The sequence below is a fragment of the Sorex araneus genome, chromosome 1, assembly GCF_027595985.1.
Source record: "Sorex araneus isolate mSorAra2 chromosome 1, mSorAra2.pri, whole genome shotgun sequence".
Lineage (NCBI taxonomy): Eukaryota > Metazoa > Chordata > Mammalia > Eulipotyphla > Soricidae > Sorex > Sorex araneus.
Genome location: NC_073302.1, coordinates 97,555,120 through 97,580,660, shown reverse-complemented (window position 1 = coordinate 97,580,660; position 25,541 = coordinate 97,555,120). Strand labels below are relative to the sequence as shown.

General features: G+C 36.8%; 1 protein-coding gene across 3 annotated transcripts in view; it reads left to right on the top strand.

Moving 5' to 3' along the window:
• The window catches only part of GRM5 (glutamate metabotropic receptor 5), a 583,635-nt gene that overhangs the window by 459,218 nt on the left and 98,876 nt on the right, over positions 1-25,541 (top strand). For all 3 annotated transcript variants that reach the window (XM_055123882.1, XM_055123880.1, XM_055123881.1), the window contains 3 exons: positions 4,506-4,752; positions 13,411-13,579; positions 16,420-16,546. In XM_055123882.1, coding sequence (XP_054979857.1) covers positions 4,506-4,752; positions 13,411-13,579; positions 16,420-16,546 — 543 coding nt within the window. The remainder of the gene's footprint in view (positions 1-4,505; positions 4,753-13,410; positions 13,580-16,419; positions 16,547-25,541) is intronic.

Below are 25,541 nucleotides of genomic sequence, written 5' to 3'. Positions count from 1 at the left end.
TATGTTGACTGTCATGTTGTAACGATCTGCAAGCTGACAGACATGCCACACACCTGTGTATGTATGTGCTGCTCATGTATAGAAAGTACTGTCAGATTGGCACAGTTCATTCAAGGAGTCCAACCCTGTGTCTCTGGGCAACACCTGTTGGTTTGCTCTATGTCAGTTGGCACCATTGCCACCCCTTCGCCACAATGAGGGGGTGAACGATCGAGAGGGATAAGATATATATTTGGGGGGAGCACTGAGTAGATATGCTATTTGACAGGATTCCAAGACTTCTCAACAGAGCATGGTATTTGGGTGAAGACCTGGACTGAGAAAGGAATGGGCTTTACAGATCTGAGACAAAGAAGCACCAGCAAGTACAAGTTCCAAGGCATGATCACGTTTGGTATGATTGAAGATCTAGGTAGCCACTGCGGCTGAAAAAGAATGATTTAAATGAAATGCATTCAAAGATGGAGTCTGAAAAGTAAGGGGCATAGTACCATGAGGCATATTTCTAATTGTCTTTTTATTGGTCATTGCAAATATTTAGACTTTACTTCTGATTATAAAGAAGTCACTGTGAAGTTTGTTCATGAGAGCTTCATGATATGATTGTTACTTTAAGGAAACTATTCTAGGCAGTGTGTGAAAATAGGATGGAGTGGGCAGGATAGTGAGGGAGACGGATATCTTGCAAAGAATGAGAGCTGTCAAAAAATAAATTGCTGGGCAGAAGACAATATAGCTCAAACCTGGTACAAACATATTTATATGAGGTAGTTTAATGCTGGGTCAACTCTAAACTAAAAGATATACTGAATAAAAGTTGAGAGGCATGAACTAGGTATAAAGTACAGATGGCAATGAGACTGGAGACAGTACAGCAGATAGGGCATTTCCTTTGCATGCAGCTGACTCTTGTCCAATCTTCATCACCCCATATGGTTCCCTTAGTTACCAGAAGTAACTGCTGAGTGAAGAGACATGAGCGACCCTTGAGCATCACAAACAAACAAAACAGAATATACTACCACAGACAGCCTAATAGACTCCAGCACCATGAAGATAAGTGTAGAAAGAGAAATAAATATTCTGTGTAGAGAATAGAATTATAAAATTTAGAAATAAGTCTTAGCATGGTGGAGGAGGAGAGGGGACATTAGTATGGGGGCACTGAAGCAGTAGTGGAGGAAAGGGAATTCTGGGGAGGGAGCAATGCTGGTGTATATTATCGTGTAATCTATCATGGCCCTATCATGAAAACCACGCTGCCTAAAATAAAAAATAAATTAAAGAAACATTAAAGCCATTGTAAAAAATAAATTTAAAACAAATAAATTAGTACTGTCATCCTATTGTTTATCGATTTGCTCGAGTGGGCACCAGTAATATCTCCATTGTGAGACTTGTTGTTACTGTTTTTGGCATATCAAATATGCCACGGGTAGCCTGCCAGGCTTTGCCGTGTGGACAGGATAGTCTTGGTAGCTTGTGAGGCTCTCCGAGAGGGATGGAGGAATCAAATCCGGGTTGGCCACATGCAAGGCAAAAACAAATAAATTAAAAAGAAAAAAAAAACCCAAAATAAATAAATACCCCTGAACCATTGTCTAATCTTTAAATGGAAACAAGATTCTCCATTTCATATATAATCAATATATCAGGATGATGATCAATGCTAGCTTACCAAGAGATATTTTCTGATTGGGGATATTTTGGACTTCAGCACTTGAACCATAATTCAGAATGAGACAATAAGTGTCTATAGTTAATGTTATAGGAAATCATGTTGGTGCAGAAGGTGGTTTGGTGTTCAGGTGCACACGTCTTACATATGCAAAGCCCTGAATTCTGGCCTCATCACAGCACACCTCATCAGTATCACCAGGTTCAGCCCTAGGGGTCTTCAAACACTGCCAGGGGAACCTTAGGTGGAAGTCAGCAGCACTGGGACCTAGAATCATTGTCTGTGCTTGTTGGCTAAATATTGCTGTGGTTCATTCCTGCGCCCTTTGAGCACTGCCTGGGATGTCCAAGAATCACTAGAATTAAAGTACTAAATTTTGAGCAATGTTTTTCTATCACTTAAAGAAATTATTTTCCTCTGAATGACAAACTCTTTTTAACATGGCTGTTTTTTAGACCATTCCTTTCTGATTTAGTCATCATGGTTATCCAATCATGAATAATGGTAATAGGTTATGCCATATAAATACAATCAACTTCCCAATGGAAGACATTTATATCCATCCCTGGGATCTCTTCACTGCTTCTTAACAGGTCTTTGTAACTACTCCTAGCGCTTTGAATCTTTCTGTCCACTGGAGTCTGTTTGGTATTTCTGAAACATAAATATGACCACATCTCTTCTAGGGACATGAGGGATCCAAATGCTATACTGATAAAGCAGAACATGTATTTTGGAGGGGTAGAAGTAGGGGGAAACACCACGCAGTGCTCAAAGCTTCCTCCTAGCTCTGCACTCAGGGGTCACTTCTGGCAGTGAGGCACCATAGACGGTGCTGGGAGAGAAGCTGGGTGGGCTGCATGTAAGGCTAGTGCCCTATCCACTAGGTTATCTTTCCATCCCCAGTGGAGATTAATGTTATAAGCATTCCTGCTTTCCCCTACTACTTCAGCTTTCCCATTCCATGTTCTGGCCATTCTAGCCTTAAAGTTTCCCAAATGTTAAGCTCCGTTTTACCTGTAAAGCAAAACATGTCAGGAGCAATCAATTAGCCAAGTCATGCCAGTTGTAATGCTCCACTTCAGAGAGCTCTTGGGGTTGTGCTGCTACCACCAGTCTCACCGCAGGACCCTCCAGACCACATGGAATTGCTACTTCCATGGCACTGCCCTCCCAACTATAAGGAAATTAAAGCAACAATTATATGACCCACTTTCAAGGAATTTATTGATTACTTTTTTATCAGAATCGACGCGAGATACAGAGTTACAAAGCCATTCATTGACCAGATTTCAGTCATACAGTGTTCCAACACCCATCCCTCTACCAATGTACATTTCTACCACCTATGACCCCAGTTTCCCCCCTACCACCCCTCACCCAGCCTGTTTCTATGGCAGGCAACGTTCCTTCTTTCTATCTCTTTCTCTTTGGGGGCATTATGGTCTGCAATACAGATACTGAGACGTGATCATGTCTGTTCCTTTACCTACTTTTAGCACACAGTTCTTATTCAGAGTGATCATGTCCAGCTGTCTTTATCATGGTTGTCCCTTCTTTACCCCAATTGCCTTTCCCTCCATTACATGAATTGGCAACCAAACATGAACCAATCCTCCTAGCCCTTATTTCTACTGTCCTTGGATACTAGTCTTATATTATATATTTTTATAGCCCACAAGTATCACGCGCACATGGCAGAGCTTGGCAAGCTACCCATGGCGTCTTCGATATGCCAAAAACAGTAACAATAAGTCTCACAATAAGTCCCACTTGAACAAATTGATGAGCAATGGGATAGCCCACAAATGAGTACAATCATTCTATGTCTGTCCCTCTCCTTCTAACTCAGTTCACTCAGCATGATACTCTCCATGTCCATCCATTCATAAGTGAATTTTTGGCTTCATTTTTCCAAACAGCTTCATAGCATTCCATTTTGTAGTTGTACCATTTCAAGGAGTTTAGAGTAATCATAAATCACAGGAGTTCACAGTAAACGAAACTGGATATTAGTGCTGCAATAAAAATGATCCACAAAGTTGTCCATTAAAGGGGCCTCAACCACTTTGAATCCTTATTTATTTTAACTCCACCTTTGTTAAAGATTGTTACTATAGCTGCATAACTAATGTTATTTAATCAGTTTCTTAGTTTAATAATCCATGTTCATCTTGTTTATACTAGCTAATCAATAACACAATTTTATGTGGACCCATAAAACTGGCTTCAATAACTGCTTACTAAAATTAAAAAACAATATATTAAAATTAAAAACAATAAAACAATATATTAAAATTAAAATTAAAAAACAATATATCTCAGATTTTATATATAGGAATTTCCAAAGAAACAATATTTTTGTGGGGAACATATGCCTTGAAACTGGGAATCGTATGTCATCAATCTGTGTAGATATGTTAAAGCAAGATGGTGAAGAAACTGGCTTACTCCTCCACAGGGATTTAAGTTTTCAAATTGTATATATGAACAATTTCTCAACTAAGGAGGTAAATTATCATAGCCTAATACTAGGGAATAGCTCTGTTATTTAAATTTTGTGAAAGAGAAATGCAAGTCTACCCTGTTTTCATCTACAGAACAGTAAGCGAATCTTAGTCTATTGAGGATTCTGATCTTTCTTCTAGATATTGAGAAAAACAATCCTGGAGATAGAAGAAAATATTGATCATATATTGGTGGCACCTGTCGTAGTAGTTCCTTTAATTATGACTTTTATGAATTTTGAATCCTTTATTCAGAATACTTGAATGTATCCCAAATAGAATGGTATCTCAAATCTAATCCCTAATTTGTTTCCCAACAGGTTCTCTAACTCTTAGAACTCATCATGTTCAAGATTCCAAAATGGGATTTGTAATCAATGCCATCTATTCCATGGCCTACGGGTTACACAACATGCAGCTGTCCCTCTGTCCTGGCTATGCGGGACTTTGTGATGCAATGAAGCCAATTGATGGACGAAAACTTTTGGATTCCTTGATGAAAACTAATTTTACTGGAGTTTCTGGTGATATGATCCTATTTGATGAAAATGGAGACTCTCCAGGAAGGTACTGATACAATCGTACTGAAAACAATAGCCTGGACAACATTAATCGTTTTGTCCTGGAACTTCACATTTTTTTCCCTTTGTTTTTATTTAGGTTTCCTGGTCTTGTTTGGCTAGTTTTGACATTACAAAGAGCAAACAGAGGAGGAGACACAGTGCCAGCAAACTAATGATGCTGATGTATAAAATATGCTCTGGGTATCAACCTGTATTTCAGAAACGGGAGTCCCACATTATTATAGATGATTAAAAGTCAGACCTAGTAGTCCTCTGCTTCTGTTCCCCATGTTATCCCATACAATGACGAATTCTAGGATTGACAGCTATTTAATTATCTAAAAATAGGGCCTAGGGGCTGGAGCATAGCATGGCGGGTAGGGGGTTTGCCTTTCACGCGGCCTACCTGGGTTCGATCCCCAGTATTCATATGGTCCCCTGAGCACCGCCAGGAGCAATTCTGGAGTGCAGAGCCAGGAGTAACCCCTGTGCATTGCTGGGTGTGACCCAAAAAGGAAAAAAAAGAAAAAGTCAAAATAGGGCCTAGGTGCTATTTGTTTTATGTATCAAAAATAAATTATGAAATGAAATTACTTATTACATTCTGCCTGGGTAAGTTCTTTCATTCACAGGAGTAAATTACCCTTTGTGCACTGTAGAAGGGATTGGTTTTGGAACAGTATATGCCTGAAACTCAATAGTGAATATTCTTGTAAGTTTTTAATTCATAGTGGTTCAGTGAAAAAAGAGGAAAACAGGAAGAAGAAATAAGTAGCCAGTTTTTACTAAAATTTCACCTTGACTACTTATGGAGAAGAGTCTGAGAAATATCAACTCACTTAGGTCAGACTACAGGGAAAGTTATTAAGTACATAGAACCTATCAGAGCTCACATTTATTTCATTCTCCAAATGCTTAAGTGACTCTGGACACTTGGGACTTTATTTCATTAGACTAATGCAATTGTAATTATATTCTAAGTAATTGTAGGGCTGGACTTTATTCTACCTGAATCAGAACAGTGAGTGTCATTTCGCTTCCTACTGTTAAGGTCTAATTATTCATTCAGCAGCAGCTACTCTTTGACATCTATGGTAGGAGAGGATATTTGCACTCTGTTTGCAATTTACTGTGCCAAGAAATGTCCCCGAGTGCCCCCATGGTTCCTATTCCATGTGCCCACACATTGTAGCAGCTACCTTATTTCCATACCCTGAACTGAGCTGCAGCTTGCCCCTTATGCAGTGATACCCATCTCACATGCTGGTATTGACATGAAAGCTAGTCTCAAGACATGCAACCAAAAGGAAGAGTGAATATTTTTTGCAATATATTTGAAAAAATTTCCTCAGGTGAGATATTTATCAAGATGAATTTTGATTGGTGACATCCTAATTTTAAGCCATTCACTATATAAATGGGGAGTTAAGGGAGGCATTTTTCTAGGACCAAGAAAAACTTTATGTTTATTTTAAGATTTATAATTTTATTTTTAGAACAAATTATTTGTTTTAATGATTATGGATTTCATGGTTTAAGTTTCATACTTCTTTTTATGTTGGGCATGAAACTGTTGCCCAGCTTTGATGCTTTTATACAAGACAGCTATTCTGAAGCTCAGGTAAGGACTGCCCTCTGATAAGCATATGTGCACATGAATTTTTTTTTTGCTATGAGCTTTCCTATAGCACTGACAAGACTGATGACTGGAACTCTGCCAAGACAAACAGTTTTCATATCCTGTACCCCAAGCCAGTTTTACAAACCAGATGATATAGTGATGCTCAAAAATTCCAGTTCTATTAATTATGTTTAATGGAGGCATTTTAGGACACTCATTCATATCCCCTTTAAAAATACGAATGTCTTGGCGGGAGATCTACTGTGGTTGGGGGGAGGTCTACTGTGGTTCTTGGTGGTGGAATATGTGCACTGGTGAAGAGATGGGTGTTTGAGCATTGTGTAACTGAGACTTGAGCCTGAAACCTTTGTAACTTTCCAAATGGTGATTCAATAAAAATAAATAAATAAATAGTAGATAAATAAATGAAAATAAATAAAAATATGAATCTCCTTAAAACTGAGATTAAAAGTATTGTCTCTGAAAGACATTATGACATTTTTTCAAAGAATTTCTGGGAATTAACAATTATTAGAAAATTCCATACATTTTTTTAATTCCATACATTTTTAAGGTTGAATATTACATTGACTTATTAATGAATCATCAAAATCAGCCTCTAATGAAATGAACCAGCCTCATTAATAATGTAAATTTTAGACTTTTTTCCTACTAATCCAGTTATATTTGCAAAATAATTTAAATAATTTTGAATGTGATTTTTCTGACTCAAATGCTAAACTAGTCCTCTATGATTTAACTAATATTATCATAATGGGAAACTTATTTTCTTTTCTGGTTCAACTTTTATAGGTTAATACATATAAAAATTAAATTTCTTTATCCAAGACCTTGCCAATTAAATGATATTGTCAACGTACTTAGAACATCGTATGTATTTGTACAGGGATAAATCCTATTACATTATTTTCTGAGAAAAGTATTTATCAGCATGACGTAGAATAAAGGTGTAGTTCTGGTAGATAAAAGACATTACAAACTGGGGTAGTTAGGGTATTTTTTTTAATTTTAACAAAGAAAATGAAAGTGATCTTTAGTGGAACCTGCCACATGTGGCGGGGTCTGGGGAAGATAGGGCAGGGAGAAGGCAAGGACTGTGATATAGGGAATCGTTCCGCTGGAAGGAGGAGGCGGTGCTGAGAGGTGATAAGGTGGTCTGCATGAAACCTCTCAGTAACAACACTGTAACCACAGTCCAAACACTTGGTTAGCAGTTACATCTCAGAGAGACAGATTGGTTTGTGAGAAGCCAGTCTGCATCAGGGAGCACTGATGGATAGACGTGGATAATGGTGAAAGGATTGTATGACTGAAACTCAATCATGAATAACTTTGTAATTTCATAGTGACTAAAATATTTTTTAATTAGTCATAAGAAGATCCTCCATCGAGGAAAGTGGGAGAGGTGGCAGCTTTCTCAGACTCACTCACTTCTGGGTTTATAAGAGTGAATTTTAACATTGTTTTTAAACCCACACATCTAATTAGACTACATTCATTCTGCAAGTCTTTTGTTTTGGGGGCACACCTGGCTATGCTCTGCACCCATGGATAACTCCTGATGTGGCTCCAAGGATGATATGGGTGCCTGGGATGTGTGTAGGCCAAATGCAAAGCAAACGCCCTACTCTCTGTGCAATCTCGTGAGCACCCACAGTTCTTCAGTGGAATGCTTGATGCCTGTCAGATTAGAATTCTTAACCTTACAGAAGGTTATAGCACAATGGAATGTCCCCAGCATGTTGTGGAGCATTTACTCCTTCATCACTGCATTAATATTTCTGTAGGAAACATAAAAATATCACACTAAGAATGATAGATAGACTATAAATAGCTTAATGACAATGAGGATCAGGCTCTCTTTTCCAGTTAATTAAGGTCGGGTCATGTTGTATTGCCAACAGAATTATGATCACAGAATTACAGATAAGTAATAAGGACCTTGACTATTAACCCAATGGTATAGATCACAGCCGGACAAACTAAGGCCTGGGATCAATTTTAATCTGCTGTCTCTTTTTGCAAATATATTTTGTCGAAACAAAGTGCCGCTTATTTATTTAGATTCTGTCTGTGGCTGTTTTCATACTGCGTAAACACCACTGAATAGTCTCAACAGAGATCATCTTAAAAAGCTTAAAATATTTACTGTCTGTCCCTTTAGAGTACAATCTCCTTGTCTTCGTGATATTAAGATTCAGCCAGGAACTGATGTGCAAAAGGCTTCACTGCCGTCTTGACTGTAGTTGTAGAGGAAGTTCCCAAGGGGCTACTCTGAGTGCTACTCGGGCAAACAGACCTGGTGGTTCAATACAGTGAGCCCAGGGTGTGGCGCTGCTCTGGCCCTACAGGGCTGAGGGTGCCCAGGCCTGTACATGGTGGTGCGTGGTGGTATCTGGGCCTGTAGGGCAATATTGAGTAGGAGTTTTTGTGCGGGGGGAAGAATAAGGTGCTAGCACTTTATCTCAGGTTCATACAACTGAGCTATGTCTTTGGTCCTATAATTGACTATATAAAACAAAAGCTTTAACAATATATATAGAGATATATATTTTCCAAATATAATGTAAATTAAGGGAGTTTAAAATTGCACAATTTTTTGTATTTTATAATATCACATAACGTTAACTTAAGTTGACAGAGATAAATTAAGGATACATATAATATTTGAGATGTAAAAACTTTAATATAAGATGAATGGTTGAAAAGCCAACTGAAAAATACTGGGGAAAAAGAACTAATTCAAAATGATAATGTATAGGGGCTGGAGCAATAGCACAGCAAGTAGGGAATTTGCCTTGCACATGGCTGACCCGGGTTCAATTCCCAGTATCCCATAGGGTCCCCTGAGCACCGCCAGGAATAATTCCTGAGTGCATGAGCCAGGAGTAACCCCTGTGCATCACCAGGTGTGACCAAAAAAGCAAAATATATATATAAAGTATAAAAAGAGTATCAAATGAACAGCAACAACAACAACAAAACAGATGCAGCAAACAAAAAGCAAAGCTAGGGCACTAGAAGTTTGAAAGCGTGAGCTGATTTACATACTTAGTTTTGATCATGGAAGGACCTTAAAAAAATAAACCTTCATAGGTTTCTCGGGAGAAAACTGAATTTTAGAGGGGAAAAAAAGGTATTTTATAAGGATATCATCCATTAATTACTGGACAAGAACAGGAAGCAATTCAAGCACAATCACCAAATGAGGAAAAAATTGATTTCTTTTTATTTTTTTTATGAAGCACTTTAAATGTCTCTATTTATTTAATGAAAAGTCTTTATTAGAATTAAAGGTTTAGAGATTTATCAACAAACTTTACTGGTCTCCCGTTAATTTAAGTGCAAAGGTTTATATTTTCATATTTATTTTCCTGCATGGATCAATATCTATTCAGTAATTTTTGCTTATTTAAAAGTAAAACATTTTCTGAAAGCACCTTGGCATTAGAAATATATGGTGAGTGAGTTGTAAGGACCATGCAAATCTAATACTCTCCACAATCTCACCCGCAAGTTAAAGCTGAAACTGCCACTTCAATAAAGAGAATCTCATTTTCTTCTGTTATGGTTATAACCATTTAGAAAGTTCTTGCTTCTGTTCAAATGGGTCGTACCTTCATTCAGTTTCTATTAGATTCAAAAGTAATCTATGTTGAACTATAATATATATGGACATTTATTTATTTATTTATTTATTCATTTGCTTTTGATTATAAATCCATACCCATCTGTGGTCTGGCCTTATACCTGACTGAATTCAGGTATCTCTCCTGGTGGGGCTCAAGGGGTGCTGGATCGAACCCAAGTCAAAATCATTCAATGGAAATGAATTACCTTCTGTACAATTTCTCCAGCACTGGTATGAGCCATTTTATAAAATTCAGTATGTTTTAATTACAAATTGTAGCTAATTAACAAGACAAATGTTGGGAGGCAGAGAAGAGGATCAAAGGGATTAACGAAGTTACTATTTATGTGGACATAGAGGTATGGGAATGAAATTACAGGAATAGAAAGTTGTAGAAATGAGTAAGTGTAGTGTGCGAGCATGACAGGGGTCAAATGAGATATAGAAAAGACAGACAGAGAGATAATTATTTAGTGACTGACAGTTATAGTTCCCACCCTCAAAATAAAGCTGCAAATCTCCTAGGAGAACATTGCTTCTGCCACTTCAGTAAAGAGAATCTCGTTTTCTTCTGAGAAAACAGATATAATTGTCATGCTTATTATCATTATGTGTTTTTAATAGTTGCCTAAAATTTAAGTATGACTAGATTTCAAACATTCAGTTTATCTCACTTTTGGTGGAAAATAAAATATATATTATAGCTCTGAAGATTGAGTAACATTTACAATTATTCATAATTTCTCATTTTAAGGTACTTTTCCATGACTTTCATTTTTAATTTTAAATTAAAATTTAATATAATATAACAATTTTTTATTGATTAAAGTTCCATGATTTACCAGATTATTAATGGTGGTTTCTCATGCTACAATGAGTTTCTAATGTTACACTTTCATTGTCGTACCACCAATGATTGTATCTCTCTATTTGACTTGTAAGGTATAATTACTAAAATCTGACAGGAAAAATCCAAAGTGGAGATTTAGCATATATAACTCAATTAGAACAAGTTGATTACTTTGAACAAAAATTAAGACTTAGATTTGCTTGAGTTTTGATCATTATTTAAAAACCGAATCCTTTCACTTTTTCATTTTTCTCCTGTATGAAATAAATAAACAAAAGGCCTGGATATAGAGATAAGAGCCTTAAATTGTAGAGTTAGTAATTTTTATTTCTTCACTGTTTAAGCAATCAATAACTCCTCTCTTATCTATTGAATACATATGAAACAATATAAATGAAAAAATAAAAGCACATTTGAAGTCTAACTTGAAGTTGTTATTCCTTGGCTGCTTGCATATTTTGCAATTTATCCATACTCAAAAGTTTCCACAGCTGCAGTATCATTACCTGCCCAAAATTAAAAGTTTGAGCTAGATCTTGTCACAGTTAAAAACTGGAAGAAATGGGTTGGGGGCTTATTCTGGAAAAGAATGAAACCATCAGGTCTTCGTTAAGTAGGTAGCTACCTACAATGTTCATAGACACTTGCTTATGTCTTGGGAACACATGAATTTGAAGTGGTCCACTGCATATTTATGAAAGTTTCTTATCTCAGTGCTCTGTGTGCTTACACCTCAGCTCATTACATGCTGAGTCACCATTGGATCACTGACAGAGGAGAAAGATTAAAAACTTCTTTTTCTTCTTCTTCTTTTTTTTGTATCTTGTAGACTGGTAGTTTTGATCTAGAAGTGTAATTTAGACAGTTACTCCAAATTGGTAATGACTATAAAGCAACGATGAACAGCTAATATAAATAAATAATGAGTTAGATTTCTTAAAATGCTGTAATAACAGCACAAAATATCACTGGAGGTGAAACTCTGAATGGTAAGTAATATTTTGCAATGTAGCTGCAAGTTATTGGTGCCAAATATGTTCTTAGCATTTCTATACTAAGCATTTATCTGAGTGTGATACTAGACACTTAAACTTGAATGCTGAATTTTTTTCTAGATATGCTGAACATGTGAACATGTGAAATGCCCCCTAACATTCCTAGTGCCAATCCTATAAATACTGTAATCTAAAGCATATGAAAACACCAAGTACCTGACATCCCTATAGGAACTCACACAGTTGGTAGTGCTGCTCATGAAAATTTGGATCAGAAAATTATTTTTAAAAATGCCCCTGGACATTTTCTTACATAAAAGAAAAATGCTGCAAATTAGCACTCTAGTTTTTCCCACTTTATATCTCAACACGTCAATACTTAATAGCTCAAAAATAGAAATAATAGCTACTACTGAAAGCAAAGATTTTACAAGGTCCTAGTAACTCCCGGCATTAAACTGTTTCATATTCTATGGAGCAGAGCAAGGGCATAGTGGGTAGGACAGCCTTGACACAGCTGACCTGGGTTTGATCCCTAATAGTCCATATGGTTCCCTGAGCCTGCCAGGAGTAATTTCTGAGTTTAGAGACAGGAATAATCTCTGAACATCACCAAGCCTGTGGCCCCAAAATAATAAAAATTAAAATGAATAAAATATTTTTACTTGAGTCACAGTGATTTACTATACTGTTAATGTTAGTGTTTGAGACATGCAATGTCCCAATGTCAGAAGCTCCACCACGTCTCCAGTGTTCCCTCCTACCCAGCTCTCTTCCAGTTCCCTCCTACCCAGCTCCCTGCCATGGTACGCTCAGTTCCCAGCACTTTTGCAGAGGATGAGATGCTTCAGAAACTAATTTCTTATTTTAAACATCTGTCTTTTGGGGCCGAATTGATAAAACAACTGGTAGGGAATCTGCCTTGCTGCAGTGACATAGGGTCAATCCCAGATGTCCCGTGTGGTCCCAGAGTATGCTAGGAGTCCCAATGCTCAGAGCCAGAAATAAGCTCAGAACATCTTGAGGTGTGTCCCAAAAACAAAAATTAAAATAAAACAAACATCTCTTTTGAAAACATCTTTATACCATGAATTTAGCCATGCATAGAGGATAAAGTAAGAAAGATTAAATCAGGTCTTTTCCAAGGATAGAAGATTACAAAAATTTCTCACTTGGTTAGAAAAAGAAAATTTAACAATTTACTTGAGTACAGATGAAAACCTTTCTACTGTTTTTAGAAGCCCAACGGTGTACTTTAAAACCTCTTGAAGTTATTTCAAAACTGCCTTTCATCCTGCTAAGGTCAAGTCACTTTCTCACATGGAACGATTTTCTATTTCAGGTGTAAGATTAAAAATGGGAAAAAAGGGGGTTTCTGAAGACAAAGTAAAATAGCAGACAGGTTATTCTAAGTGAACTGTCATGGAAAATTCCAGTGTCATTAAAATTATAGTAAATACGTTTTGTAGGGAATGTAATATATTACATTTTATGGTGAAACATTCATATTCTTAGTCAAGTGATCATATATTTTTATTCTTAAGGTATGAAATAATGAATTTTAAGGAAATGGGAAAAGATTATTTTGATTATATCAATGTTGGAAGCTGGGACAATGGAGAATTAAAAATGGATGATGATGAAGTATGGTCCAGAAAAAACAGCATCATCAGATCTGTCTGCAGCGAACCATGTGAGAAAGGTCAGATAAAGGTAGGAATAGAAATTTCTTGAGTTGTTTTGCAAATTCAACAGTTGTCATTATTTATTTATTTAGAAGCATGGTTATTTATTTAGATTTGTTATCTTTTACATGATAAGTTTATATGTTATATTATAAGTTTATGATTAGATATTGGGTTTTTCTCTCATTCATTTCATATAAATTTTAATGCAATTGTCTTAGTAGTTGCAATGTCTGAACCAATTAATGAGTCATTTCTGCCTCACTGTTTACTCATGTAAGCCTTTAGGCATGCTTTTCTGAAGTAAGCATTACAGATAGAGTAGAAATCACATTGATATCTAGCTAATTTTAGCAGATATCTGGTAAACACTTCCTAATATAACAGTTGATATCAATGGGCCAAAATTATGTATGGCATTATTTAATTCTAAAAGATTTATCTAAATGTGGCAAAATGTCATGATCACCAGCATCTTGTAATAGTGATAAGATCATTAAAAAATAAATGAGCTAATAATATTATATAAAAAATACCTTTTGAATAAAGTACCAGACATTGGATTGATGAGAAACAAGGCTGAATAAATGCTAATAATTAACTTATGGAAAAGTTGAATGTGTTAACAAAAAAGACTATGGAACGTCAAAGCATTGACGTAAATAAATGTGCATTAAACAAGACACTGGAGACCACGTATCTGAAAGCAAACCGAAGGCAGGAAATGCAGGGGTCAGCAGGAACAACAGCTGGTGGCTAAGATCACAGTCGGGCACAAGGCTGGCCAGTGCAAGACAAAGATTGAAGGAAATACTCAGGGGTTGAGTTGGCCCTTCACCGAGGACTGGAAACAGACCTTGCCATAGTGAATAGAGTTGTAATTGAGTAATGATAAGTGTTGTGGAAAGTAGACAAGGAGAGGGAGATCTATTAGTTTGAGAGCAATGAAAAGATAATTTTAGGCTGAATTACTCTGAAAAGTAAGAGACAAATATACTTTATTTTTCAAAGGCAAAAAAATGGATAATAGTGAAAATCAAAAGGATAGCTATTGGGATGCTTTGTTACTGGGAAATGGTATCAAAATAACTTCTTTCTCAAGTACACACTGTAATACTACAGCATGTTTCAGACAGCTTGAGGCAGATGACTTTTTCCTTTTCATGATCATCACTTCTACATTTTAGTGCACATTTGAGGTGTTTGTATGTTGATGAATAAGATTGAAGATAAAATACTTTACTGTAAGTTGTGAGGTAGCCTAAGCGGAATTCTGAAGACTCAGTGAGCACAACACCCAAAGAAATAAAGACATACGAATAAATTTATTGCTACTTGCTGAATGCCCTAATATTTAAAAATTTATGTAAGTTTTGTTACAATATATGGTGAGAGTTGAAAAACTGCAGTCTACAGGTCTAATTTAAGTTTCTATATTTTACAGTTTTATTGTTCTATTGTTTTACTAAAATATAGCCATACCTATTTGTTTATGTATTTTTGTGGCTACCTTTATGCTACAATAGTTAGTAATTAGTAGTTAGCACCTTTAACAACCTATTATTCAACCTGTAGAGGAAAGAACACTTTCCAGAGGAAAAATTCCAGAGGAAAAAAAACATTTTTTTATAGAGATGCACAGATTTCAGAGAAGTTTCAGTTATATGCACAAATATAACTATAAGTTCTCTAACTTACATATGGGCAGACAGACATTTAAATATAGGTAAAAAAGGTTAATTATCCAAATAATTCATTTCATAAAATTCTTGCCCCTATCACCAAACCAATTTTATAGTGTTGGATTGGCCACTTAGATTTACTAACTCTGAAGACATTTTTTTTAGATCTCACATGATTTTTTAAATTTATTTATTTTTATTGAATCACCATGTGGAAAGTTACAAAGTTCTCAGGCTTATGTCTCAGTTATACAATATTCAAACACCCATCCCTTCACCAGTGCCCATATTCCACCACCAAAAACCCCAGTATACCTCCCTCCCCCGCCCCCCACCCCCAACTGCATAACTGATGAATTTCACTTCATTTTCTCTTTACCTTGATTACATTCCATATTTCAACACAAAACTCACTATTGTTGTTGGAGTTTCCCCCCAAGAAAGACAGCCCTACTACCAAGGAAGCATTTGATAATTAGTTTTCCACTGTTTTTTTTTTTTGGGGGGGGGTCACACCCAGCGATGCTCAGGGGTTACTCCTGGCTTTGCACTCAGGAATTGCTCCTGGCAGTGCTTGAGGGACAATATGGGATGCCGGGGATCGAACCTGGGTCGGCTGCGTGCAAGGCAAACGCCTACCCGCTGTGCTATCGCTCCAGGCCCAGTTTTCCACTGCTTAGAATGAAGAGATATGTAGCCCCACTGCTCCAAGTAGAGAACTCTCTTTTTTTCTTTTTCCTTTTCCTTTTTATTTTTCTCATACCCCTTCCTGCGCCTCATAGTGTGGTGGACGCCACACCGCATTTCTCCCCGAAAATGAGAAACAACCGGGAAAGAGGGATATTTCCTCTTCTCGGCTGGCGTGGGGCTGTTGCTTAGTTCACAGTCTAGAGAAATGGCTGCTACTTTGATTACCTTCAATATTTTAACAAAAAACTCACTGTTATTATTTGGAGTTTCCCCCCAAGTCAGACCTGCTAAAAAGGAACCATTTCACATTGCTGACAATTAAGAGATGTTAAGCGGTTTTGGATTTCTGGATAAAGTCCAAGGAAAATTCTTCTGAGGGCATTTTAAAGAACTTCTGTAAAAGCACTTTCTGCTTTGAAAAAACAAAATATTTATAAAATATTGATGAATATTAATCTATGCAAAAATTAACCAACATTAAAAATGATTTTCTTAGGTGATCCGGAAGGGAGAGGTGAGCTGCTGTTGGACCTGTACCCCCTGTAAAGAGAACGAGTACGTCTTTGACGAGTACACCTGCAAGGCATGTCAGCTGGGATCCTGGCCCACTGATGACCTTACAGGTACATGCACCACAGTATTTCTTAGGTACACCTCCAAAAATCAACTGATAAAAGATGCAGACATAGAGGAAGGGTCACCAAATCTCCAAATACATTTTCTCATCTTCTGGGTATTGTTATGCAACAAAGAATTCCTTTAAGAACTGAAGCCTTTCCAATGCCTGGGCTAACCACAGATATTCTTTGAAAGACCTTCACATATTCTTACCTTCATAGAGAAATCGATTTTAGTCAGAAAGACACTAACATATGTTATGATACATTGATGAGAAATAAATGGTTGCAGAGAATTAGGATTTGTCTAAAATTCCTTGTTTTGCTAAGGACTTAGTGTTTTTCTTAATCTAGCCAGGAAACTTTAACTAGCAACTTTTCAAATAATGGCAACAACAGGGCAAGATATCTCTATCTGTTTTGTTTATTTTTGCTTGAGTTTTTTTTTCTTCCAAAATTTTAAGAAATATGTCATTGTGTTCTCACTATTTTAAATTTTTACAACATAAAAATACAATATGTTTTTGTATTTTCATACTATTTTTAAGTTTTACAACATGGAAATACAATATATTGTGATAGCACAGTGGGTAGGGCATTTGCCTTGCACGCGGCTGACCCGGGCTTGATTCCTCCGTCCCTCTTGGAGAGCCCAGCAAGCTACCAAGACTATCCCGACCCCACGGCAGAGCCTGGCAAGCTCCCCATATGCCAAAAACAGTAATAACAAGTCTCACAATGGAGATGTTACTGGTGCCCGCTTGAGCAAATCAATGAAGAACGAGACAACAATGCTACAGTGCTACAGTGCATATTTCCTTATAATTTAATAAATATTTATTAAATGCATAGCACATGTCTATTGACCTACTACTAAAATAAAAATACACAAATATCCACAGCCATTTTCCCATTTCCCTCTTACTATGGAGTTACCATGATTCATATGTTTCTCGCTTTTTCCCCCAAATTTTCTTAAAGCAGCATGTGTCACTAAGTTATTCATAGTTGGGGTTTTGACATACAGTGTTACATCACCACTTCCATCCTCACTCCTCAGTGCAAGGCTGCCATATTAACAAACATCTTTGACCTTTGGCCATTAAAGTTTGGTCCTTGTGATTTCAGTGTTGTTGACTCCATGATTTGTATATTTAGCTCTACCGTTCCTAACACCACTGATATACCTGAATCCCCTTGACCTCTAGCCCCGTTGCATTTCATTTATCTTTTCTCCCCTTCCCCTTCACGCTACTTCTTTCTTTCTCCATGTTATCTGGGAACAAGGGTGATCTTGTCATTCTACCCTCTTAATACATTAGATTTCTTTATTCAACTACTCTACTGCATGTAAGTGTTGTCGTCCTCTATTCTTCTGTCTCACTTCATTTAACATGATATCTTCCCGTTACATTCATGTTGCAGTAAATTTCACGAATTCATTATTCTTTACAGCTGTATAAAATTCCCTTTTGTGTATATACCACATCTTCCTCATCCATTTAACTGTTGTTGAACATGTAGGTTGATTCTAAAGCTTAGCTATTGTACTGAGTGCTGCAATGAATAATGGTGTGCACACATCTTTTTGAATGAATGTTTTTGTGCCCTGAAGAAGAATTACTGAATTGGATAGTAGCTCAATTTTAAGTTTACTGAGAATTCTCCATACTGTTTTCTGTAAGGGTTGAACCTGAAAACATTACCAAGAGCAGTGGGTGAGAGTTCCTTTTTCCCACATCCCTGCCAACACAGATTTCTCCTATTATTTTGGATATGTCTCATTCTAATTGATGTGATATGGTATCTTACTGCTGTCACATTTTGGACTTACTTCTAATAAGTAATGGTGAGCAGTTTTTCATATTCCTGTTGGCTATTTGTGTTCCTTGGACAATTCCCTGTTCTTTTTCTTTTCCCCATTTTTGTTAGGATTTTGGGGTATTTTATTGCTGTTATTTGTTAGTACTTTATATATCCTGACTATAAAACCTTTATCTGATTTTTTGACCACAAATATTTCTCCCATTCAGTTAACTATCTTTCATCGTTGGCCCGAGTTTATTTTGCCATGCAGAAACTCTTTAATTTAATATAGTCCTCTTTGTTTATTTTTTATTTATTTTTATTTACTTTTTATTCTGTCATCTATCTTAATGGCACTATAACACTGATGAAAGCTTTAAGGTCCAGATGTAGGAGCATTCTGCCTATATTTTCTTTAATGCACTTTATTAATCTAGGTCTGATCTCGGGTCTTGTTTCACTTTGAGTTGACTTTCATATAAGGTGTGAGATATAGGTCCAGCTTTAATTTTTCAGATGTTGTGATTAAGTTTTTACATGTGATAACACCACTTGTTATCAATTTGTTGAAGAGGCTGTCTGTACTCTATTTCATGCTTTCAGCGCCTTTGCCAAACACCAGATAACTATATATGTGAAGGGTTATCCTTGAGTATTTGATTCTTACCCACTGTCAGAATTTAGACTTATTCCAATAGCATGCCGCTTTTGTCACTTTGCTTTGATAGTATGGGTGAAAGATAATGCGATACCTTCCAGTTTCCTACTTTTCAATATGATTTTGGCTCTTCGGAGTTTTGTATGATTCTATACAAACTTTCTTATGGAATCTTCTAAGTCCTTGAAGAATGTCTGAATTTGGATAGGTATTGTATTGCATCTATATAGTAGTTTAGGTAAGTTCATTTTGACAGTAATGATTCTTCCAGTCCAAGGCTAAGGAATAATTTTCCATTTTCTAAGGTCTTTGTCTATCAGTCCTTAAGTGTTTTGAAGATTTGATAATATAGATTTCCCACCTCTTTTCATAAATTGATTCCCAGGCACTTGAAATTCTTGAATACTATATTGAAAGGGATAGATTCTTTCAATTATTTATCCTTAGATTCATTATTTGTATTTAATAATAAAATTGATTTTTGTGTTTCACTTTGTAGCTGGCCACTTTGTTGTATTGGTTTATTTTTTCTAGGAAGTTTTGTTTTTCTTTGGATTCTTTGGATATTCTATGTATAGCATCATTTCATCTGCAAATAGAGATGATCCAACTTCTTTTCCAATTTTGACCCCTATGGCTTCCTTTTCTTGCTTGACTGCTATTGGTAAGACTTCTAATACAATGTTGAATAAGAGTGGAGACAGTGGACATTCTTACCTTGTACCTGATTTCAGAGGGACTGTTTTCAGTTTTTAACTATTAAGAATAATATTTTATCTATGTTTATCATACATAATCTTCACAACTCGAGAAAAAATCTTTCCTTCCTATTTTGTTTGTTGGTTTTATATAAATTGATGTTGGATCTTGTCAAAAGCTTTCTCTTTATTCATTAATATGATAATATTTTTACTGAATTTTATTAGATTTTTATCTTTTCTTTTACTGATGTGTATATGTATTGATTTCTGCATATTGAACCATCCTTGCATCACTGGAATAGATTTATCCATTTGACCATGGTATATGATTTTTTTATGTGCTATTGGATTCAACTTGGTAAGATTTTGTGGAGAGAATGCTGACATTGATGTTTATTAAGAGCATTGATCTGCAGATTTCTCTCTCTTTTTAGCTCAGTTTTTAAATTTATTTTTGTTTTTAATTTTTTATTTTATAAAGCTCTTCACAATAATTGACTATTCAATATTCCAACACCAATCTCATCACTATTACATCTTCCCACCACCATATTTTGAATTATTCCACCCTAATCCCTAAGCCCTGCCCTTAAAGCAGAACATAGTAATCTATTTTGTATTGCTTGTTATGAGTAAACAAACAATTTTATTTTTTAAACATGATCCAAAAAAGTTTCCTTAGGGGAAAGCATGTGAAAATTGTTCTATCACCCTGGAGCCATTAAGCCTTTGTATAGAGTATGAGATGTCCATACTCTAGATTTCCAGGAATTCTAAGATTTTAAATAGTGTGATACAGCTAGAATTAAATTTTTAACTGGATGGTGACTGGGGTCTGGAAGCATCTTTGTGGCATGTTGCTGTCTTCATCTTCCAAGGTTTATTTCTGAATCTCTGGACCATGGCTATTAATGAGTTTAAAAGGCTCCAGAGGCAGTTTGTGGGCCTGACTTCCAGGCTACTGGAAATTTAGGGAGGTGGAGGAAGGTCACCCATTCCCAACTCCATGTGAGTCTGAAGATTTCAGTCACAAGTCCTGAATATCTGGGTTTTTCAGCAGATTCGCTTATGGACGAGGTACAACCAAGCCTGTGGAGATTGGCCATGAGCATGGTGGTAATTGAGTTCTGGAGGCTTTGGAGGGCTTTGGGGGCTGGTGAGCTGCCAGGCTCTTTTGGGGCAGGTGATGGTACTTCCTCAACCTTCCTGGTTGGCCCCAGAGGAGACCATCTGGAGCAGAGTCTGGTGGCATCTCTGCAGCCTACTGCTCTCTTCCTTTCCGGAGGTTTATTTGTGACTCCGAAGATTTCACTTTAAAACATTTCTCTGTCTTCTTTGGGTATCAGGTTAACATTGGATTTGTATAAGTCAATAGGAAGAATTCCTGTTTCTTCAATATTTTGGAAAAGCCTGAGTATTAATGCCAGAAAGTCTCTCTGAAGATTGAAAAGAACTCACCAGTTACCCCATCTGGACCAGGGGGTAACCTCCCTTGTTTGAGGGAGATTCTTCATGACTGTTTAAATTCCCTTGATCATGTTTGGCCTGTTAAGTCTATTTCCTCTTTATTCAGTTTTGGGAAATTACATGTTTCTAAGAATCTGTCAATTTATCCTTGGTTTTCCAACATCACTGAATAGAGATGTTCATAGAACTCTCTCATTGTGTCTTGGATTTTTGAGGTTCCTGTTGTAATTTCTCCCCTTTAATTTCCTATCCTATGTATCTGAATACTTTTTTATTCCTTGTGAGTCTAGCCAAAGGTTGGTTTGTCTATAGTATTTATTCTTAAATTATCAAAAACAACAACAACAACAAAAATCAATTTCTGGAGCTGTGAGCGAATAACTTGACTCAATGGGAAGATATTTCCTGGAAAACAGCAAGTTGACAGCAGTTTGACACAGACTCTACTGAGTTCTGTACACCTAGCTGTTAATGTCACAGGTCAGGTGAGTAGTTGGCATGGTTTTCTGAGTGAGTTCCAGTTAATCTTCCCCAACAATATCTCATAGATCCACAAATTGGTCTCTTATATGAAAATCTCACCTGGCCAGTATGGGTACCCCAACTATATTAATTCAAAAGTCCATTAGCCCCCACTCCAATCAACACTCCTCCCAAACCCACAAAAGCAATGGTGAGCACAAGAATCAATACAACCATAATAAAAATGTAACAATAAATTCAAGCAAAATAACACGTTTCCTGAATCAGTGGAAGAATCTCCACACAAACATATGGGAGAACCAACTTATAAAGGAATATACTTGATGGGAAAAGAGGAGATCACCACCCACCTAACTTTCCCAGAGTCCTTACTGGTAGTGAGGGGGGATGCTCAATAGTGTATTGGAAAGTACCACCTCAAGACTACCACAGGCATTATGAAAAAGCACAGAAACCCACCGTGAGGAGGGGGTGAAAATAGGTGCTGAGAAATCTCAAGAAGGAATACCCACACATATAATCTCTCTGATAAAAAAATCAGAGACAAATTAGAGAGGATGTTTAATGAGCTCAAGGAAACAGTGAAATATACATCCTATAAAATACAGGAGGATAGGAGAACTACAGTAGAACTAAGAGTCAATAAAATACAAGAGTAAATGAGAACACAAATAAAAAAACTACAAACAGAAAAGTTGTTAAAAAATTCAATAGATCAAAGAAACTTTTTGGGTGCCCTCAACAGTAGAGTAACAACAGCTGAAGATAGAATCAATGAGCTTGAAAATGAGGTGCAGAAAACTTCCAAGTAACAGCAAAAGGTGGAAAAAGATGTCAAAATAAATCAAGGACAGATAAGAGAAATATAGGATGAATTTCATAAGGCAACATAAGAATCATATGCGCCTAAGAGGGACAGAAAGTCATTCCCAATTGGATAGTGACAGTTAAAGAAACCATTGCTGAAAAGTTCACGAAACTGGAGAACACAGGCATCCAGATCCAAGAAACCCAACTGGCACCAGATAAAAGAGATCCTAATAAAAAGACTCCAAGGCATAATCTAATCAGAATGATGAATACTACAGATAGAGATACAATACTGAAAGAAGCAAGATCAAAGAAGGAAATTACAAACAAAGGAGCATCCCTTAAATTTTCAGCAGATCTATCCAATGAAACCTTGCCTGCAAAATGTCAAAGGTTCAATATAGGAAAAATTGGAAGATTTCACAAAAGTCCATGAAAATAGTCAGGAATACCTGACTATTAAGGAAATTTAAATGGTAATCTAAAGTCTTCCAAAATCAAAAGCCCAAATCCAAATGGATTCACTAGTGAAGTCTTCTAAAACTTTAAAGAGAACCCTTTGCCAGTCCTTTTCAAGCTTTGCTAGGAAATTGCAGAAACAGAAACACTCCCAAACACTTTCTTTGGGTCAAACATACCAGAAGCAGACAGAGAGACCAAATAAAGAAAACTGAGGCTGATATACTTGATGAACGGAGATGCAAAGATCCTCAACAAAGTACCAGCACATAGAATCCAACAATTCATCAAAAAGATCATATACCATATGAAGTAGGATTCATCCAGGGGGTGCATCCAGGGATGGTTTAACATTCACAATTCAATATAATTCATCACATCAATAAAAGAAAAGATAAAAACCATATGATCATATCCATAGAGACATAGAAAGCATTTGCCAATTTCCAACACCTATTCATGAAAAAACGTCAACAAAATGGAGTATTGAAGAAACTTTCCTCAATATGGTCAAAGCCATATACCACTAACAATAAACCCCCATGAATAGGTGAAGCAGTCCTTGAGAATAAGATGTCAGGCATCATCTTCCCAACTTCAAACTGTACTACAAAGTAGGAATAATAAAAATAGCATGATATTGGAAGAAAGACAAGCATGCAGATTAGTGGAGTAGAGTTGAATATACTGACACAGAACCTCAAACATATGACCACTTAAATTTTGATAAAGGAGCAAGAAATATTAAGTGGAGCAAAGAAAATCTCTTCAACAGGTGGTGCTGAGAAAACTAGGCAGCTTGATGTAAAAAAAAAAATGGTGACTAAGATACAAAGGTAACCTACAGAATGGGAAAAATTATTTCCTAAATACCCATCTGATAAGGAGTTAATACCAAAGGTATACAAGGCACTGGTACAACTTCACAAGAAAAAAACAAACAACCCCATCAAAATGGGGAGAAGAAATAAAGAGAAACTTCCTCAAAGAAGAAATAGAAATGGCCATCAGGGGGATTTCCCCATAGCAGGAAGACTGCTTCATGAGCGGAGGGGAGAAGGCAGATGGAATAGAGAAGGGATCACTAAGAAAATGAGGACTAGAGGAACTAGTTGGGATGGGAGATGCATGCTGAAAGTATGTAATGGACCAAACATGATGACTTCTCAGTGTCTGTGTTGCAAGCTATAATGCCCAAAAGTAGAGAGAGAGTATGGGGAATATTGTCTGCCTTAGAGGCAGGGGGAGGGTGGGAAAGGGGCGGGGGGTAAACCCAGGATATTGGTGGTGAAGAATGTGCACTGGTGGATGGATGGGTGTTTGATCATTGTGAGATTGTAACCCAAACATGAAAGCTTGTAACTATCTCACGGTGATTCAATACAATTTTAAAAATTTTAAAAAAAGAAATACAAACGGCCAAAAGGTACATGCAAAAATGCTGTAAATCATAATCATCAGGGAGATGCAAACCAAATAACAACGAAATATGATCTCATACCACAGAAACTGACACACATACACCTGAACAAGAACAATCACTGATGGTGACAATGTGGGGAGAAAGGGATTCTCGTTCATGGTTGGAGAAAATGCAGACTTTTTGGAAAACAATATGGAATTCCTAAAAAGACTAGAAATTGGTTTTCCATTTGACCCAGCAATATAACTTCTGGGACTGTACCCGAGGGGCCCAAAAACACAGTGGGAATGCCAGCTGCACCCCTATGTTCACTGCAGCACAATTCACAATAGCCGGAATCTGGAAACAACCCAAGTTGTTTGTGAACAGACGACTGCATAAGGGAACTATCATACAACTCTATAAAGGAATACTATATTGCCACAAGGAAAACTGAAATCCTGAAATTTTCTTATAAATGAATGGACATGCAGAATATCGTGCTGAGTGAAATTTGTCAGAAGGAGAGGGACAGACAGGATGACTGCACTCATTTGTGGGATACAAAAACATATATAGTATGAGACTAATACTCAAGTCGACTGGAGGACTGGTCCACAGTTTGAAGTTTGTCACAAGTGTATGTGTTGGGGGTGGAGACAGAGGTCAGTGAAGATGGAGAAAGTACCTCCATGACAATAATATTTGGAAATTATCATTCTGAACAAGAACTGAGTGCTGAGAGTAGGTAAAGGGATATACATGATAACCTTTTAGTATCTATCTTGCAAACCAAAAGGAGAAAGACGAGAGATGAAGAGAGAGAGAGAGACACACACACACACACACACACAAAACACGGGGCAGAGGTGAAGTTAGAGAGAGGAGAGGACAGCAGAGGGGAGGGGAGGGCGGGAGAAGTAGAGGGACAGGCTAGGGAGGGGAGGGCATGGGAAGGGAGGAAAGGAGAGGAAAAGGTTGTGCCATAGAAGCAGGTCAGGGTGGGTGGAGAGAAATTAGGGACATCAGTAGTGGGAAATGTACACTGATGAAGGGAAGGGTGTGGGAACATTGAATAATTGAAATCCAATCACAAACAACTTTGCAACTGTATATCTAATGGTAATTCATATACCATTTCATTGATTTCTGATTTTCTGGTTTCTGGTTTCATTGATTTTTTTTTTGCATTTCTTTCTTAGGTTCCATATCATT